Here is a 19,992-nt window from a genome sequence, read left to right as displayed (position 1 = left end):
AATTACAGGGTCTATACTCTGAGCTGTTGTTACACTGAAGCCTAAAGCATGAGCCATGAAGTTACAGTTGTTGTTACAGTTCACAGTTTAAACCTCTGCTTAGCCACAGATTCACTGGTAGCAGGGTGTCATAGGTAAGCCATTCATTTTCAACCTCAGTGCCCTGCCTCCCCATTTGGAATAATAATAATAATAATAATAATAATAATAATAATAATAATAATAATAATAATAATAATAATTTTATTTATACCCCTCCCATCTGGCTGGGTTTCCCCAGCCACTCTGGGCAGCTCCCAACAGGGGACTAAAAACAGAATAAAACTTCAAACATTTAAAACTTCCCTAAACAGGGAAGAGATGGTTGTAGTGGGCTGCTCTAAGAACAGTTTAAAAGTTTACTGAGCTAATGGAGGTAAAGCACATTAAGTACAGTGGTACCTTGGTTCTCAAACACCTTGGTACCCAAACAACTTGGAACCCAAACAAAGTGATGAGGGGCTTTCCCCTGACTCTGTGGCTAGTTCCCCAGTATTTTAAGGAGCACCTCTGGATTTTTCTTACACTCTGCATGTATTTGGCCATGGCAGGATCATTTCTATTACTTGGAAATCATTCTGTTTCTACAAAATCGATTTTGGAAGCATCTGAAATGCTTTACTTAAAGAAATAACACATCCCTCCATATATCCCAAAAGGCTATAGATAGGCAATATTTAAGAAAAGATGGGCATATTGTCAGATTTCCAGCTACTGAAAAATCTCATTCTGTGGAATGCATGTGGTAGGTAGATTTTCACCACCAATATTTGCATTTGATTTATATGACTAGAGAACTGAACTTAGAGAAACCTGGAATCAAATCTTCACTCAGCCAAAGCAGGAAATCTTGCATCACTCCTTATTCCTCAGCTTTAGTAAATGCAGATGACTTAACTAAAACTGAACACCCACTGTGAATTATTTGCACAGTACTTTGAGGATAGGATACACTCGATCACAGATGTCAGTGTGGTAGCAGTCAATAACAGGATGCATTATGGGAACTGACTAGGCATTTCCATTTGGATACTTTGAGCTGATGAAGCCTATGAATGCTGGCAAGGTATGGAGTGCTACAACCTGCCACCTGTTTGCTCAACCTTTGCCTCTCATGGCTACTGAGAACTGGCAGGCCTGGGCAGCTCCGTTGGTTAGAGCATGGTGCTGATAATGCCAAGGTTGCAGGTTCAATCCCTGTATGGGACAGCTGCATATTCCTGCATTGCAGGGAGTTGAACTAGATCAGGGGTAGGTAACCTAAGACCGGTGGGCCAGATGCGGCCCAATCACTTTTTCAATCCGGCCCGCGGACGGTCCAGGAATCAGTGTGTTTTTACGTGAGTAGAATGTGTCCTTTTATTTAAAATGCATCTCTGGGTTATTTGTGGGCACAGGAATTCATTCATTCCCCCCCCCCCCAAATATAGTCCGTCCCTCCACATGGTCTGAGGGACGGTGGACCGGGCAACGGCTGAAAAAGGTTGCTGACCCCTGAACCAGATGATTCTCAGGGTCCCTTTCAGCTTTACAATTCTATGATTCTAGGAGAGAGATAACTGAGCGTCTCAGCTGCCTTGAAGGAGGTAGAGATGCAACCATGCCTTGGAACTGATCGCTGCTGTCAGTGAGCCCCTTTGAAGGTGCGTTTTTACCCGTCAACTGATTGGTGCTAATAGCACTGCTTCAAACAGCTCGCTATGAGCCCTGCTATGTCCATTTGAAGGTATGGTTTGCACCAGTTCTGGCTATTCCTACTACTGGCTCCAGTCATGACCACTGGTGGGCAACAGCCACCCACCACACGTGTGTCTCTCGCAGACAAATCTGAATCACAGAATATCAGTGATATAAATAGATCAGCCACCTGAAATTAGGAAGATTCCTACCCTTTCATTCATGGAAAAACAGAATAGTTGGGAGGTGGACTAAACTGTGATAGTCTTGTCCACTTGTGTCCAATCTATTACCTTCCCTTCCTGTTTGGCCCACAAGTCCCAGACCGCATTCAGAATAGCAGCCGTGGCTAAATGAACAGCTCCTTTCTCAGGACCAATCTGTTGACAAAAAGATGTTGTCAATATATTATGGTAGCCATGAAGAGATAAGCATGAGAAGACTCTCCCCAAAGGCCTACAAGGTATCTAAAGCATTTAGAATAATCTAGCTAAGGCAGCCTCCTTGCTTGAAAGATATCAAGAAAAGCTTGAGCAAGGATACCCTTTTATGGAATAAGCAGCTACACGTCTCCTTGCAGTTCTGTAAGCCTATAATTCTTGGTTCCCAGACTTCTGTGAATACATATATGTATGGAAGAAAACAGTGAAGGGGAGTTGCATGACACGTTAAGCCAAACTACCTTGGAGAAAGACTGCGAACCATGGAGGCTCCCAAAAGATGTTTCACAACCACTTTGCTCCTCCCTGGTCAATTAAACCACCATGCAAAGATATGGTTTAGAACACCCTCTGAACAGGGACTCCTGGTTAAGTTCTCTCCTCACTAACTGTAAGCTGTAACCAAGAACAAACCTTGCCTCCCCAAGCGAGCATAAAACTTAACCACTTGCACTGAGCTTAGCTCTGCCCATCACAGAAGCAAAAAGGACTGGGGAGGAATGAAGTGGTTGAGCACTCCTCTCCAGGATCCCACACATTCTTGGTAAGTCAGAGTTTGGCTTTCCATGTCATGGAAATCAGCCCTTTGAGATTTAGATAAATTGAGGTCAATTCTATTCCAAGGTGTATTAAAGTACAGCTAGTATTTTCCAGCACACCCACCACAAACATATACATTGGCTTGTACAAAACCATAACATGACGGGTGCAACTCACTTAGCAATGTCCCTGCATTGTTTGGGGTTTGTACAATAGTGGCATTTAGTGAATATTTGTTGAAAATGTGTTAGTTAATAAATGGGACTGAGTGAGAGCATTTGACGTTGTCACAAATACAAGAATACAAGCAATGTTGAACCTAAGTCTTAGGTTGCACCAAGTCAGCTCTGCTTTACTTGGTAATGCATGTCTGAAGGCAGGATCAATACCTACTGCATTGGCCGAAATATAAGCAGCACTTCTTTTTTTTTCAAATTCTGAACATGAAAAGCTAAAAGTGTGGATTACAAAAATTGGCTTTTACAGTATCGCTGCTGAAACAGTAAAATGGAACCAAAAAATAAATAAATAAAATTTGCCGATTTGTGAGCTTGAGACTGTTCATTTGCCATTTACGGGTGTGTGTGCCTGCAGAATTGTAGCAACTGAACAGCAATTTGCGATTTTAGCAATTGTACGGTACCTTTCGCGGGCTTGCAAGATCAAAGGCTTAAATTGGCTTGGAGTTACAATTCTACCAACCGCAGCAATTTTCAGCCTGTAACCCAATTTTAAGGGAGCGGCTTATATTCGGGTATTACATTTTTTTTCTTTTCCCCCTTTGTATTTTAAAGGTGCGACTTATTTGTGGGTGCGGCTTATATTTGGGCCAATACGGTAAACAGATTTCCAGTTATTTTTTCTTACATGGACACTTTTGCATTCATGCGTTGGCCTTATTCCAAAATGCTGAAAAGTATCTTACCCATCGGAGTTGCCCATCACTGGTGAGCTGCCGGTAGAAACCTCGAAAATCACCAATTATTTCATCCAAGTCTTTATTGACCACATGGACAGAGAGTGCATTGACTGCACAGACAACTGCAAAATACACCAAAATCTTGAAGGGTTTTAAATTGCAAATGAATCCAGGATTTTAGTGAGCTGTGAAAATATGGTGTGTTCAGTCCTTCAAACCGAAAACAACTCTTGAATGAAATCCTAGAGCGATGAAATACCAGTTTGGCTAGGGATAACTGGTTAAATCACAAATTGTCCTTGGCATTTTACTTCTACCTTTCTGCACTTAGCATGAGGTGGACAACAAAACTATGTAAAATTACAGTATGACAAATACAGGAGGAGGATTAATCCTAAAGCCACTTAGCTCAGCTAGGAACTTCTTGGAAGGCAGGTTATAAATCAAGTAAATGGGAGTGGCAAATAATGAGGCCAAAGGCTTGTCTAAACAGATAGAAAGTGCCATCAGCTCTCACAAGGAAGGGAATTCCAGTCTGGGTGCAGTCACAGACAAAACCTTCTTCCATGTTCCTTGAAAACACTACCCAGATATTGACAGGGCTTTTCTGAAAATTCTTATACACAATTGGCTTCATAGGGAGGCAGGCAACCTGGTCATTATGAAAGGACTGCTAGTGTTTCAAGAGAACAAATAACAAATTTAAAACATTGTAAAAAAATGTATAAATTGCTGTTGGAATGGCATTTGAAAGATGAAGAGGTTAAGTTGGTTATGATACATTGGGCCAAAGATTTTGGTTATAATATACAGCTAAAGACTGGGAGAAATTACGGAAAGGAAGAAAATTTACTGCATGCAATGCTTTGAAAGAAAATGTAATCAAAATGATGTATAGATGGTATATTACACCAGTAAAATTAGCTAAAATGTATAAAATAAGTAATAAATGTTGGAAATGTAAGGAAAAGGAAGGCACTTTTTATCATCTGTGGTGGGAATGTAAGAAAGTGAAAGGCTTCTGGGAAATGATTTATAACAAGATGAAAAAGATGGTGAAATATACATTTACCAAAAAAAAACCAAACAGAAGTATTTTTACTTGGTATTGTAGGCACTGACATTAAAAGACAAGATAAAAACTGTTTTTACATGCGACAACTGCAGCAAGAGTATTATTGGCACAGAAATGGAAGGAGGAAGAATTACCAACAAAAGAGGAATGACAGATGAAGGTAGATTGAACTAATCAGATTTTGTAAAGCAGTTCCTAATTTTGGCAAGAAAGTAAGAGAACTCCAAAGGGATTGCATGCCATCAATTCCTTCCTAGCAGAAGTGGGATAAGGTAGGGTTTCGGTGTGTATACAGAAAGTAGCTGCATGATGCATAAGCCAAACTCCTCTTACTTCAGCTGAGGTGAACAGAAGCAGTAAAGGATATCAAAAGAGAACTGTAAGTCATATAATCCGATTAGGGTTATCACAGCTGTTTGATCAACATCAAGCCTTGCAACTCATTTACTAGTGTTAATAGCTGCAGCAAGATACTGCAGAGTGGAGTGGAAAGGCTTTAAAGGATTATGATTCTGTTGTTGTTGTTGCACTGGGATCGGAAGGAACCGCAGGTGGCTAAGACGTTACTATACTAAGCAGAAACCCAAACTGATGGGAAAATTGCTCAGCAGTTTGCATTGGCAGAAGATATGCGGGGGGGGGGGGGAGGAAGTAGCCAAAATGTTTCTAGAAGATAATAGTAGCTGATATTGCAACTGTTGTGTGTTAAAACCTTTGCTTTAAATCTGATCATGTTTGCAACATTTTACATCACCATTTATACATACACACCCTGGTAAATGATAGAATTTCACCTGCTGCTTGAGAGTGCTTTCCAGTTATTCCTTAAATGTAAAGCACGCCACTGATGATGAGCATAGGAAACTTTTCATGTGTTTTAAAAGAAGCAAAATTTATCCAGGTTGAACTCTGTTGCTAAATGGCATGCAAATCTACACAGATAACTAGATCAGAATAAATTTTGGGGAGCAGGAGAGTACACATTATATACAGAAATGCCCATTGTGTGTGTATGATTAGAAAATGGCATGAAATTAAAGTGGAGTTTTTCCAGGAATGTGCTACAGGTCTGTAAAGTGCATGTGGCAAGATCGAAATGTGAGAGAACATTAAATGTGGGAAGAGATGGGGCAGTTTGCATCCAGTTATTCTGAAACAGACATGTGTGAGGTGAGGTAACTTGCTGGCTAGAGCTGATGGGAACTGGAGTCAAATAACCTATGAAGGGCCACAGTTTCCTATCCCTGTTTTACAATAAATATTAGGTTCCAGATGCAGCAGAAAGGCATCAAGGTCTATATTTACTGATTTAAAGTCAAGACCACACAAAAACACAATTTGAAAATATTTATTTATCAGATAAATTTTATCTGCAGAACCAGAAGGCTCTTACACCCATAGGGGCTGTTATTCTCACCTGGTGACTGAAATTATTAAAAAAAAGGCCTACAGGTTCCCCAGCCCTGACACCTGGTTGGTTTTTAAGATACCACAAGCTTCATTTTTTTGCATCAACAAATATGGCTGCCCCTCTGGAAGTAGCCAGCAGGTGGTGATAGAGTCCACTAATGGCAGCCCTTCATAATATGGGATTTATGTTTAAAAGCTTCTTAACTCTATGGTTTAGTCCAAAGGAATGCAACAACTTCACATCAGTGCTACCAACCCTGCTGAGTGCTTGCATTAGCATGTATGAGCTGATGTTCAGGGAAAGAAGCTTTTAAAATATCATCATGATTGCTGAAAAAATGGAGGCTGCTTAAAGCAACACTTTGGTAACCTGCAGTTAAGAGCTGCAAGGATAGCTTGCCATTAAATGCCATGCCTAAGGCAGCAGGAAATGGCAAGAGTTTTGTAGGTACCCTCAATACTGAAGTAGTATTAACACTAACAGAAGTAATGAAAATTCTCTAACCCTTGGCCAAAAGGCTTCAGTGCTCTATGGCTTTGCAGCGGAGCAGTTGCAATACATGACTTATTAGTACAAAGATCAAGAAAGCTCCTGAACTTAGATTTCCTCTTGGAGGCCCTTTCCAATGAGGAATTGTCATTCTCACAACAGATGATTAATTTAAATTGGAGGCAACATGATAACTTACCCACTTCTGTCCCTTTGCCCAGCGTAAATGTTAAGCCATAACCTTTGAGCCCGTCAGGAGCATCTGTTTCTATTACAACATAAACTGCAGAATAATCTGGGTCGGGGTGCTAAATGGAAGAGCAAAAACAACCAATATTGATGCCAGCAACACACACACACACTTGCATCTACATCTGGCTTCTTACATAGACATCTTCACCAAGTACAATTTTTCTGAATAAGGGTTGTTGTTGTTTTGTTTTAAATCAAGAGGTGTAGTGTATCTCTTTACCACCAGCGTTGTAGGAAAGGGCAGTGAAAGCCTTCAAACAGGAAGCACCAACTTTTTCTTCATTAAGAAATTTCCCTATAAATTTACTAACAATAAAAGGGAACAGTGTAGTTCCATATAGAACATGATGTAGTTTCTCCCCTGTGGGTATGGCGGTTATTGTTTGTGTTTAGTTACTATGGTATGTATTTTGGGGTTTTTATATTGTAAACCATCATGTGATCCTCAGATGAAGGGCGTTATAGAATTTTAGGTGAAGAGGTGGGGGCAGTCAGGTACACTTGCCCCAACCTCAGAGGGATAAGATGGTAACCACAGCACTGGACAAGGGGGGCAGGGGGCAGCTGCCCCCCCAGGTCAGGTAAAACAATAGAAATACTTAACTGACCAATCACTTCGGTTCTGCCCACCCAACAAAAGTCCTGCCCTCCCCCAAATCCTGGTTACGCCCATGACACTGGATGCTTTTTGGTTTGAGTTTATAACTTTGTTCCAGCAAGATTCCCACGCGGGGCCTCACACAAGCTTGTACGGGGCTGATAACACCTGTCATGAAGCTATTTGCCCAGCCAAACCTAGCTGCGTAAAGGGACAAGCAGCGTGGTGTCTAAATCACGACAAATCCAAGAGCAGAAAGCAGGAACACGTCTAAAGTGATCGACTAGCATCCTAACTCATTGAAAACTAGGAGGTACAACTTCCGCAGCTCCGCTGAGCTTGGGAAAACGCCCGAGGGAGGAAAGCAAGAGAGGCAGGCGAGCCCAATCGGCGAGATCTAGCGTGGGCGCCCGAGGAGATCTGCCCGGCTGGAGCCGCCGGAGATCCGGCTGCGGCGCGGCGCCTTGGCAGAGGGCGCGCTCGGGCGCAGCGCTTACCATCGCGTCTGAGCCATGGCGGGCCAGGGACGTGGGGAAGCGGACGTCGCTCGTGGCCAGACCCAACACCCTCCCTCGGCCCATCGCGACAGGGAGCCTCCGGCGGGAGTTCTGCGGGAATCCGCTTTCCGCCGACCCCTGGGGATCCCTACGGGACGCCGATTGGGCCGCGCGGCGCTTGTGGGCGGCCGCATCCGAGGGGAGGAGGTTGGAGGGGGAAGCAAATGCCGAGGAGGCTCGAAGAACAGGGAAGAGCTAGAGAGGAAGGGGCGGCCCCACAAGTTAGAGCCCCACAAGGCGGAAAGAGGCTGGCCGGAATCCTGGCTGAGTTAGGGTCGCGCTGCGATGCAACTCCAAGGGGGTATTCGCGCGGTGTTTGCGCTTATCCTGGAGCACCGAGCCTAGTTGCGCAACTATGCCTTTTTCACGCATTTCCCGCCCTGCCTCAAAGAATTCTGGGCTCTGTAGTTTCTTAAGGGTTGCTGGAAGTAGTAACTCTGCGAGGGATGAACTACAGGGCCCAGAATTCTTCGGTGCTTCCAATGTGCTTTAATGGGGTTTGCGATTGAACTCAGAAAAACAAACCAACCTGTTTCTTTAATAGCATGCACAGGCGCACTGCAATGCTAACTTTCTCCCAAACACCCCCCCAAAATGGATACTGTTTCTCAGGTTTATTATGACATAACCTTTTGTGGACTTACGAGTTTATACCATAATAAATGTGTTTCAGTACAGTGGTTAAGTACTTAATTCGTTCCAGAGGTCCATACTTAACCTTAAACTGTTCTTAACCTGAAGCACCACTTTAGCTAATGGGGCCTCCTGCTGCTGCCACGCCGCCGGAGGACGATTTCTGTTCTCATCCTGAAGCCAAGTTCTTAACCCGAGGTACTATTTCTGGGTTAGCGGAGTCTGTAACTTGAAGCGTATGTAACCTGAAGCGTATGTAACCCGAGGTACCACTGTACAATTGTCTACTTAGAAGCCCCATTGATGTCAATGTTGCATACTCCCAGATGAACAGGATCAATTGCAGCCTTAAGTCTTGCCCCCCCAATAAAGTAACACATCAAAGACTTGGGACTTGAGCATTTATGGACACATCCTCTTTGACTAGGAAGTTCTTTCCTCAATCCTCGATGAGGATAGGGATTCTCCATAGTTATTGGTATAGAAAATGCTTTTTGCACACACTCAGGTGCACTTTAATCTATATATTCCAGGAGTGGACAAGCACTTCAGATGTAATTGGACTCCCAAACTGCCCCAAGCCAACGCCAGCATGTCCAGTGGTCAGGTATGGTGGGAGTGGTTATAGAACAGCAGCAGAAGAACCACAGATTCCCTACTCCATCTCTATTCCATTGTTCAGCCCCTGGCACTGAAAACAGGCATTACTGCTGAGATCTGGCACAAGTTCTGAAGATTTAGCAGCTGAAACTTTTTCCAGCTTGGACCTAATGTTAAATGTGTGCCAAGCAGGTGATGGCTGTTAATGATCACCCTAACAAAACAGGCTTTAAATCAAAGGGAATGTTAATGCTTTAATATCTAAAACAAACAGGCCAGGCCAAAAATATCTAAAACAGACTAATCCAGAGAGCTACTGTACCATTTGTCGCCTTTTGAACTGGAACCTTTAACTGAGCCTGAACAACCCCTTTGATCTGCACCAATTAGCAAGTGATCATGTTTCTCTCTATACCAATGAAAACTTCACTTGCTAATTCTTGCACCCCAAGCTCCTGCTACAGGTGCAAGAGCAGGTGAGGCAACGATTAAAATGACAGACTGTTAAGTCAAACCCAGTTAGAACACATCCTGGAAAAAGCCCACAACTAGTTATGTTGAAAGAGCATCTGAAAGGCTAACCAGTATATCAGTTGGGCCTTTGCAATTATCTGGTATTCCTGGTATGCCTTCTGGTGCCTTCTCCTTGGTCTTCCTGCAGTTCCTGTGCTGACCTTCTTCCCAGCTCTTGTAAACTGCCTTCAGCCCTCAATATTCCCTGTTTCAGTGGGAAGGAATTGTATGTGGTGACAGAAGTTTCAAACTTTTGCTAAGCCCTTATTTACCACCATCATTGATTGAAAAGCTTTTGGCCTGGGATGAAATTGGGCCATTTTGAGAAGGGTTGCACGAATAGCTTATATAAAAAAAGACTGAAATAAGTGGTATTATCCTTATTTAACACGTTCTCCTAAAGAAGCACAACAGGCCCCATGAAACTGCTCCTATGATACTGTGTTTGAAGCTGCCTCCACTGTAATGTTTTGCGTCCCTGAAATGCTTTATTGGTATAGTCACCAGACTCTGTAGAACAGCTCAGTAGACACTTAGAAGTCTTTGAGAAGTATAATACTTGTGTCTTGCTTCTGAAAGGAGTGCCAATGAATAGAAAAGCAACATGATCATTGCACCATTTAAATGGGAGGGCGTAGAGATCTATTATTTCATAAAATTTATACACTGCTTGACCATAAAACCCCCTCAAAGTGGTTTACAAAAGGGTAAACAATAAAATCAAGGAAAAAATTCAAACATACAAAGTTAAAATGCTAAAACAGATTAAAACTATCTTAACTTTCTAAGCATCTGGGGTAGTATCCAAGTCATACTGAGAGCAGACTCATTGAAATCTGGACAGAGTACTTTGTAAAGGTGGTGTTTTATGAAAAGTTCCTACTTCTCTGAAATAGTTGACTGAGATCAGTGACTCAGTGGGATGCCAACCTTAGAATTTTTGGAACATGCTAACTGTGGCCACAGTCCAGTTGCCCTGCTCAGAATTAACTGTACTTGCAAGTCTGTGGTTTTGAGGTAATACTTCTTAAATTCACTAGTCATTTCAAAAACAGCAAAAACTATTAAGCTTGGGTATCTGGGCTTCACACCAGTTTATGTAGACCAAAAAAAAATTAAAAATACCTTATGTCGATTATCAGGATATGCAAACAAATCAGTAAGGAGACATAATTGGCAAGTCAGAAGAGGCTGATGGGTAGAAAATGGACTAATGGAGGAAAATGCATAAATTGCTCATAAAAACACAGTAGAGCCAGGTCACAAAACATATTTAAAATCAGAGAAATAGGAACTGATAATATCACACCTTGTAATGTATGTCGTTTGTTACTGATGTGAAAGGTTGTGTGCATTTTCACACTCAAAATAGGCCTCAAGCTGATTTCATACACTTACTATCTCCCTCTCTCACACACACACGGACAGAGGGAAAGAGAGACTGCAAATAGATGGTATAAATAAGACATAGGAACAACCCCGTGGATATTGGTCTCTGCTGAAACTGCACATAGTGCTGCTTGATTAGCAGGAAGCAAAGCTGTGTCTCTTTCCCTTGAGCTGTGTGGGAGTCTGTCTACTGTACTTCTGAAATTAAGGGGGGAGAGTAGAGAAAGATCATCCCTGCATCTCTCTCCAATTTCTAGTAACTGGTTGTAGCACCGTTATTTGAGCCATGTTCAAATATATAAAAGGATGTCACATAGAGGAGGGAGAAAGGTTGTTTTCTGCTGCTCCAGAGAAGCGGACACGGAGCAATGGATCCAAACTACAAGAAAGAAGATTCCACCTAAACATTAGGAAGAACTTCCTGACAGTAAGAGCTGTTCGACAGTGGAATTTGCTGCCAAGGAGTGTGGTGGAGTCTCCTACTTTGGTGGTCTTTAAGCAGAGGCTTGACAACCATATGTCAGGAGTGCTCTGATGGTGTTTCCTGCTTGGCAGGGGGTTGGACTCGATGGCCCTTGTGGTCTCTTCCAACTCTATGATTCTATGATTCTATGATTCTATGATTCTATCCTGAGATTTTCCCACGCCTGTGTGTTCTCCGCAAGGAAACTAATTTTTTCTAAGGCTGTTTTATCCTTGACAGTATTTCACTTGCTCTTCATCACAGACAGATGACTGGCCTAGAACAAAATCAATATCTGGCCAAGGAGGCAGCAAAACCAGGGGTAAGAGACATTTGGGAGTTATCAGTGGAAGTAGAAAGTTTCAGGAATGAGCATCTTCCAAAGTAGTAGGGAGTTGTTAAGTGGGGACTTTTTGGATCAGGGTTCACTACCTCATCTAATAGGATATATATGCAAGATGTTCTGATATAATTTCATAGGAATATGAAGTGCTACTACCAATTACCATAATGCTATAGCCTACTTCAATAAGATTCAGAGGCAAATAAGTGGCCACTTTCAAGAAGTCTGGGTAAAAGTTGATTTAATCCAGGAAACTTGTATGGGGAAGAGTGCCCTGGATACTGTCTGAAAATACAAATTGTCAATGTCAAAGCTATTAAACACTCTGCTCCAACAATTTGATATTTTTTGAACTTTCATATCAGACATTTTTGAGGAAAGGGCTGTGGTTACGAATTGACATACATCTAGCAAAATATGACATTTAACAAATAGACTGTAATATAAATAAGCACCACTGCTGAATTGAGGAATAATGAGTTATGCTTAGATTTCCACAGATGTTAAACCATGGTTTGTTTTTGTAAACAGTATCCACTACACAATGATTATACTTTAGGAAGTTTAATTATGCAAAAGTAATAAAATATTAAAAATATTTGAGCTTATGTACACAGCATGATAGGAAAACCAAACCAAAATTTAAAAATGAAAAGTTACCACACAATGTAGCTTCAACAAAACAGATGGGCAAGGTTTGCAATACAGTTTTAATCAGAAATGTTACATAACTGTTTCCATTAAAATATCAAAATCATTCTTAAATGATTGATTACAGTAGCGCAAGTGCTGAAAATACAATAAATGTAGTAGTTGAAAACATGTAAAAAGTTTGCATCGTCGTTTTGTTTTGTTTAGAAAACAGTATACTAGGATTTCTACAGTCATAATATACAGCGGCACTTCTGTACACTGGAGATGTGGGATTGGCTGTACAATATTGAATGAAGAATGAGGTTGTCCAAGAAGACATGGGAAACAATGCACAAAACTAAGCTTTTGTGTCATTTGCATTAAAAACGAGCTGAGATGGCATGGAAGTAGTGTCTGAGAAATTATAACCAACAGCACAATCTGTTGGGAACTTTCCCAGCACGGATCTCTTTGAAATGAACAGGAGAAACACAAGAAAATGGTGGCATCCATTCTTTTCAGCTGTGTTTCTGCATAATTTTCTTAATCACTCCCAGTCCACTGAGGAGCAAACCACAACCACACACACACACACCACTCATGCAAGAGGCTGCTGTGGGGTGCAAACTCCCCAACACCTACCAATGCAGCTCACATGTGGAAGGAAGTGGAGGGGAGAGAATCCTGAGATCCACACACACACACATAGCAGTGATACTATTCAATTCATGGTACAGTTCAGTCTCTGATCTATTTGGCAAAGTACTGGAGCAGGGAATATCCACAAATACTGCTGCAATCCTGGGACTGTAGCCCAAAAACTGCTGCGAAGTATACAAATTAATAACAAAACTTTCATAATATCACAAGACGCCTCATCCACATGGAGCAAAGTAGTCGTTAGTGTTTTCTTATAGTTAATTGGTAAGGGGGAACAGTTCAGAGCGTATCTTAGAAGGGTTCACTTGCTCACTGAAATGGAAACAGGACAGAGAAAATAATTTATGAAAAGTAATTAATATTCTAAGGGGGAGAAATTAAGTAAGCCCTGACCACCTGCAAGATATAGTCTATATGGACTGCTGAAAAAAATGTTTAGAAGAATGCAAAATGAAACGCCAACAGAATAGTGATTCTTATAATCCTCTAGAGTTCTAAAGTGATGTTCAAATTATTTATTTATTTATTGCATTTATAGGCCGCCCTTTTCAGCCCAAGGTGGCACACATAGCTCTCCCCCATCCCCACAACAACCCTGCGAGGTAGGTTGGGCTGAGAGGCAGTGCCTGGCCTAAGGACCCCCAGTGAGCATGAATCCCAAGTGGGGATTTGCACCCTGCTCTCCTTGGCACTCTAACCCCTATGTCATCCTGGCTTAAGAAAGCAGCTCGGGAACCTATCAGGGTTTTTCTTTTCTTTTTTTAAAAAAGATAAGCTGCTATAATTTGGGTGAATTTAATTTAAAATCAATCCCGTTAAACAAAATTAAAAACATACTTTATAAAAATAATTAATTTTTGTAGTGTACTGTATTACTTTTAATAAAAAAGTATGTCAGTGCCAAGTTCTTATTTGCCAAAACAGCTTAATTACATCAAAGATTTGAGGTAAAAGACTTATCACAAAGAAAGTTGTAGATACTGAGGGCATTCTTTTTAAAATACATAATCGTTTTTCATGAACTGGATCATAAAGTTAAGTGTTTTTTTGTTTCCTCACTATACAAATGTTGTTACAATGAATTGTTCCATTTGTTAATAAACATCCAATCAATATCAGAATAATTTACTGATGTGTTGCATTATTACATAAATGTAATTGCATTACCCATTCTAACATACAGGAAAAATCACAATCTCATAATTTATTTTCTACATAGAACCCTTAGAAAATTTCATAGTTAGGGGTGCATAAATGATAAGGGAAAATGCAACATAATTGCACCGTTTTACAAAAAATATTGTAGGAGCAGAATTCAAAACTCCCGATGCAACAAATGTAACCATTAAGAACTAAATCCATACGATTTGTCTGATATGACAATGATGTTGATCATAATTTTCACAGAAAAAGTTTGTTGTGCAGAATTTTTTTAAAAGTAAAATTGGCAAATTCTAACAATGCCAACGGCACATTATTGCTTGATATGTCAGAGGTTATGTTAACTACTATTACTTCCAAATATAACTAAGGACAATATGCAGGTGGAAGAAGGCTCCTCCACGCTTGCCACTAGCTGAATCTAGTGGGGTGAATATGCAAAGCCCGGGGGGCGGGAATGGTAAATCCTACCAACCACTCCCCCTTCCACACACAGCCACTTATTGGTGGGAGTTTGGCTTTTCTAAACAGCCCTTCCATGTGCAAACCCTGTTCTGTATGCATGCTCTGTTGGCTTGGTGCTTGAATATAGTATGCAACAGCTGGGCCAACTCACCATTAATAATTTGCTGTCAATAATCTAATACTAAATATATTGGGCTCCTCAACTTTTCACACTTTTTTCCATAAATACTTTGTTAATGATACATAAGAGTATCTTCTTAAGAAAAGCAGAAGTGCAATTTTGTGAATCCCTGAACTAGCAATGTTTTATAGGAAGCATATGTATCTACTGACCACCTCTCCCTCCCTCTCTCTCTCTCTCTCTCCTGAAAGAAGCTCACAAGATTGAGGCATGTTTCACAGGGCATTTCTCTCTGAAAGGCTACCTCTTGAAAGAATGATGAGACTTTCTCTTTCCCCCTGATTGCATCAATTCAACTTGTGGTTACCTTTATTTATCATTAAAGTATCGCAGAAGTGGGGGTGGAGATCAACTTGCATATACTAATTTTCAGTTACATTAACATAAAAGTATCTCTACAGTGCATTAATGCTCTTCACTTCCACTACTGAGGTCTACAATTTAATCAAGTTTATCATAAATTGTCTGGTTTTTAAAAGAATACTTTCCTATCATAATTAAATCAATGTAAAATGGGTCTCAAGATCACAACTGTAGTGCTATCTCAATTTTTGGACACAGGACATTTTATAAAATTGGAACAGAATTGTTTGGTCCCATACACCTCCTTTCTTATTCTCAGAACATTTCCATTCAGAAGTTTATCTAATTGCTGGTGTTCCCTTTGCAGTACAGATAAGACAAGAGAAAAAGAAACAGATTAGCTGTGCCACTCTTATGAACTGTAATGGTAACACTCATTTTACCACCAATTTTAAGGTATGCTTCTTCTGGACCCTGACAGAATAAGGAAGGAAAATATCACATCATTGGTACATTTGGGTATAACACTTTAAAAAGTGGTTTTGTGCAATTGTATTATGGAATTCCAGTTTGCTAGCCATCAAGAGCATGCAAATGGCAATTTGCTCTCCTCTGAGTCCTTCCAATCAGCAAGGATTTTTTTTTGGAAGTATTTTATATTTGGCAGATTTGTGCAATGAATGTAGGCCAAAGACTTATAAATTATCTCCAGGCTGGTACTGTGGTTCTGTTGCAGTAAAATAGTCTTCTAAGAAAGATTGAATATACTCAAATGTTGGTCTTTCATCAGGATCTTTCTTCCAACACAGTTTCATTAACTCATGGAGAGATTCTGGGCATCCTTGAGGACAAGGCATTCTATAGCCACGTTCCACTTGTTCCAAAACTTCCCGGTTTACCATGCCTAAAATTATACAATATGGATTGAAGTTTATAGTCAAGAACATGGAAGAGCTTTTAAGGAATGGCCAGTGATTTTCTGGCCTTTTGAGAATCTATGAATAACGGATGTATCTGAAACAAGATATTGGCTGGGTTCAGATGTAATGCAAACCCATAGTTTGTGTCGCTAAGCTATGACTGTCTGAGTTTTCAAACCTGAAGTCAGTCATAAGTCATGGTTTGTTTGGGGGGTGACAAACCGAGATCTGAAACGAAGAGATGCTGTCCTGTTCACTACAGTTTGCAGTTTTGTCTATAGTTAATGTCAGGAGCTGGAGTCAGGGGCAGGTCAGCAACAAAACAACCAGTTTCAGTGAAGTTAACTCCAAAGAAACCAGAACAGCTCAGGCCTAGTGATCAAAGCAACTTTCCCCGGTAGGTCTTGCCCCAATGAGGCAGTTGCGAGGACTGAGGGTCTTCACCTTCCCACGGCTCTCCTCACACAGGTTCTTCCCCAGCAACCTGAGGCTCCTTCATCTTCTCTCTCTTTGCAACAACTTTTATATACCCCCAGGCCTATTGATATCATTTTCATATTAGTCTTTGCTGATAGGTTGGTTTTAGCTCTTTTATTTGTGAAATGTTCTGTTTACTGTGAGGGACGTTTGTTTTATTTCATGTTGGGACAGCTTTTAGCATTGAATTTATTGTATTATTGTGGTGGTGTAATCTTGTTTCACATATTGGTATGTACACTGCCTAGAGAATTGATTTTCTGAGGTGGCCAAAATCAATAATAGTATAATATATAGGCTCCAGTCCTTTCATAAAGCAGAACCACCTAACTAAACTAACAAATTAATCTTCAGTACTTTTAGTTTAGTGGTGAACTCTTGTTCACATGTGAAAACAATGCTGGAGACAAACCAGTTTTGAATACTAGTGAATAAAACAGGCTATCTTGCACTGCATGAATTTTTAAGCAAAAAACACACAGCAAGAAATAGAACAGTGAGTTAGCTCACACATTCAAGATACCATATAAGCAAACAACAATATTCTTATTCTTTTTTTTTTACCTGGATATGGCACACGACCCTTTGTTACAAGCTCTGTCAACAAAATTCCAAATGACCAGACATCAGATTTAATTGTAAACCGACCATATAATGCAGCCTCAGGTGCTGTCCACTTAATTGGGAATTTGGCCCCTAAAAGTGGATAGAAGTATAAAAAGTAGTTTTGGTGTGAATTTGCAAGATTGACTCTGCGGAGAGAATTCATAATTTTACAAGGCCAGAAGTATAAACATTTAAATAACCTTTTAAAATGTTTGCAGCCCCATAGGTTCATGGGGATCAAACACTGATGGGGTAACACCTTTGTTAGGACCAACCCCCCAAATTGCAAAATAATAACATTTCTGAACTTCAAGCTAGATCTAATGTTATATAAATATAGCAATGATAGGGTTCAGGTATTATAGAAAAGCCCCAGTGTAGGATATGGTGTAATTTCAGAAATATAGAAAATGCAATTTCAGAATTGAAATAGAAATTTTTATTTCATGGTTCATGAGACTGCAAGGATGGTATGCAACTATAATATGTGTGTGAAAGAAACCCATGTTACAAGTGTGTATTGGGCCCCAAACAGTTATGCTTAGGCCCTGCTGATCATGAACCCAGATGTGGTTCTAGATTTTAAATCTCTCAAATTAATTCTGTTGGTTAACAAGAAATATAACAAAATAACAGATATACCTTGTCTGGCAGTGTACTCATTGTCCTCTATTAACCTTGCTAAGCCAAAGTCTGCAATCTTGCACACCAGGTTGTCTCCTACAAGGATGTTAGCTGCCCGAAGGTCTCTATGAATGTAGTTCATTCTTTCAATGTAGGCCATGCCATCTGCAATCTTTAAAAAACTGTATATTAACAAAACACTTCATAGCCTCCCAAATACTTAACATATACTAATAAACATGTTTGCTCTTGTTTAGCTGCCTGTTACATTTTACAAACATAACACTGATACTAGATCTTTACCATTTTTAGATTTAAGATTTTTAGACTTAACTGTGCATATATTCTATTCAAGCTTGTAGTAATTATTATTTTGCAAACAGAATTAAAAGTTCTTCATAAACTGAAAAAAGCTATACACTAGTTAAAGCAGACTGTTGTGTTCAACATTTACCCAATACTACTATGTTGTAACAAGATAATAATCTAGCAAAATGACCTCTCTTGATTTAAACAAGTACCTGAGCAGCCATATCCACCAACTGCGGAAGCTTTAAATATTTCCCTTCTCCTTCCTTAAGAAAGTCTAGCAAGCTACCTGCAGAAAGACATTAGTGCATTTATTTAGGTGCAGCTGGAAACTTATATGAGACATTATTAAAGTATTTTACAGGGAATGGTTCTAGGCTGTTTTCTCAGCTATGGAATCTGTTAGCATAGATAATATTCTTTGCAAAACACAGTAGTGTCCAAAACACAATGATTTCGCATAATTTTCCAAGGGACAGTTCAAAATAGGGTTGTCTCAAGCATATTGCACAAACCTAATACTGACGGAATCAAAACGAAGGAAATAGATATAAGGGACTGCAATGCTGCTACTGCTGCTAATTCCTTGGATTTATCTGGATGAGAGGCTCAATGCTGTTAATTTAGAGCCATTTAAAATTTATTGAACATGAGACTCCCCAAAAAGAAACCACCTCCATAACTTTGTGAGGCACCAATTTTACATCACATATGCACAAACCAACAAGTGACCTGTGGAAATGGATGCAAATGTAGTATTGATTTATCTATTAGTCACAGGCAGCATTCGAGTAGAGCTCTTCCTCTTGCAAAGAGACTGGATTACCAGAATCTGTACAATAGCAGTTTCTATATTTACAGCAAGCAGCTAGGAAAATAATGGAACCGAAGCCAGTTCAAATTTCATCTACTACTGCTATGCACCTGAGTGCATAAGTTTTCATCCACTCATGTACATTCATATACAGAAGGCAACGTTAATTGACAATGGTTGTGTTCGCACACAACACTGAGCTAAGTCATGGTTGAGCACTGCATGGAGAAGCTGGAATGAGATTCATGCGCCCAATCTTTTTCTCCCATGTCACTAGTACATTGTTGTTTAAAAATCAAAGACTGTGGTTTATAACTTTATATTCTGTGAAAATATAACTAAATGTTGCCAAAATCCTCTTCTGGGCCACATGGAGGAGACTGAAGGGGAGGGAGCACAGGAGACTGTGTCTTGGCCTCATTTCAGCTGATGCACCAAGTGCTAAATTGGAAACAGATCAGCATGTCTGCAGTACAAGAACTATCCTTTTTTGTTTCAGATGCAAAAGACTCTATGAAGTCAGACTGTATCTGACATATAGGCTGAGTTTGCACAAAGCACTAAACCGCAGTTTAATGTTATGTTCATGAGCTTTGTACTTGTGTCTTCTCCCTCACTTTTCCTTCTGCATAGCTACAAGGGGGATATTGGAAGTATTAAGACTGTTAAGACATAATGACAAACAGTGGTTAGTTGAAAATGGAAGCAAATGCTTCCAATTGACTCATGGTGGTCACAACCAGATAAGAAAGGACAGGGGGATGCGTGAACCTGGGACTTGTGCATGTAACACTGAACTATTGTTTAGCATTACATACCAAGCAGACCCTGTTTTAGAAAGTCTTATCTGAAATAGTTTTAAATGAATCTTTATTTTATGTAGCAATAGGATTGGAGCAAA

The 19,992-nt window shown here is 40.3% G+C and overlaps 2 protein-coding genes across 3 annotated transcripts in view; both read right to left on the bottom strand.

The window, feature by feature from the left end:
- Window positions 1-1,839: 1,839 nt before the first annotated feature.
- LOC308593431 (mitochondrial enolase superfamily member 1-like) lies at window positions 1,840-8,177 on the bottom strand. The gene is made up of 4 exons (XM_081205770.1): window positions 7,938-8,177; window positions 6,790-6,898; window positions 3,622-3,737; window positions 1,840-2,096 (listed from the first exon to the last, which is right to left on the bottom strand). Exons 1-4 carry the CDS (start codon window positions 8,019-8,021, stop codon window positions 1,968-1,970), a joined length of 438 nt encoding a protein of 145 aa, XP_081061896.1. The 5' UTR covers window positions 8,022-8,177; the 3' UTR covers window positions 1,840-1,967.
- A 4,309-nt stretch (window positions 8,178-12,486) lies between these two features.
- YES1 (YES proto-oncogene 1, Src family tyrosine kinase) overlaps window positions 12,487-19,992 on the bottom strand; it is a 30,002-nt gene continuing 22,496 nt past the window's right edge. For both annotated transcript variants that reach the window (XM_081205759.1, XM_081205758.1), the window contains 4 exons: window positions 18,490-18,566; window positions 17,987-18,140; window positions 17,303-17,434; window positions 12,487-16,245 (listed from right to left, as the gene is read on the bottom strand). In XM_081205759.1, the coding sequence (XP_081061885.1) occupies window positions 16,037-16,245; window positions 17,303-17,434; window positions 17,987-18,140; window positions 18,490-18,566 (572 nt within the window). In that variant the 3' untranslated portion in view covers window positions 12,487-16,036. The remainder of the gene's footprint in view (window positions 16,246-17,302; window positions 17,435-17,986; window positions 18,141-18,489; window positions 18,567-19,992) is intronic.

The sequence above is a fragment of the Podarcis bocagei genome (assembly GCF_964188305.1).
Source record: "Podarcis bocagei genome assembly, chromosome: 8".
Taxonomy (NCBI): Eukaryota; Metazoa; Chordata; class Lepidosauria; order Squamata; family Lacertidae; genus Podarcis; species Podarcis bocagei.
Note: the sequence above shows the minus strand (reverse complement) of the source record. Positions and strands in the feature narration are given on the sequence as shown.

Coding starts and splice junctions, on each gene's coding strand:
- LOC308593431 (XM_081205770.1), bottom strand. CDS start 8,021: ATGGGCCGAGGGAGGGTGTTGGGTCTGGCCACGAGCGACGTCCGCTTC. Junction 6,899..7,937: donor GCCATGGCTCAGACGCGATG/GTAAGCGCTGCG, acceptor TCTTCCATTTAG/CACCCCGACCCAGATTATTC. Junction 2,097..3,621: donor GTGATGGGCAACTCCGATGG/GTAAGATACTTT, acceptor TTTTGTCAACAG/ATTGGTCCTGAGAAAGGAGC.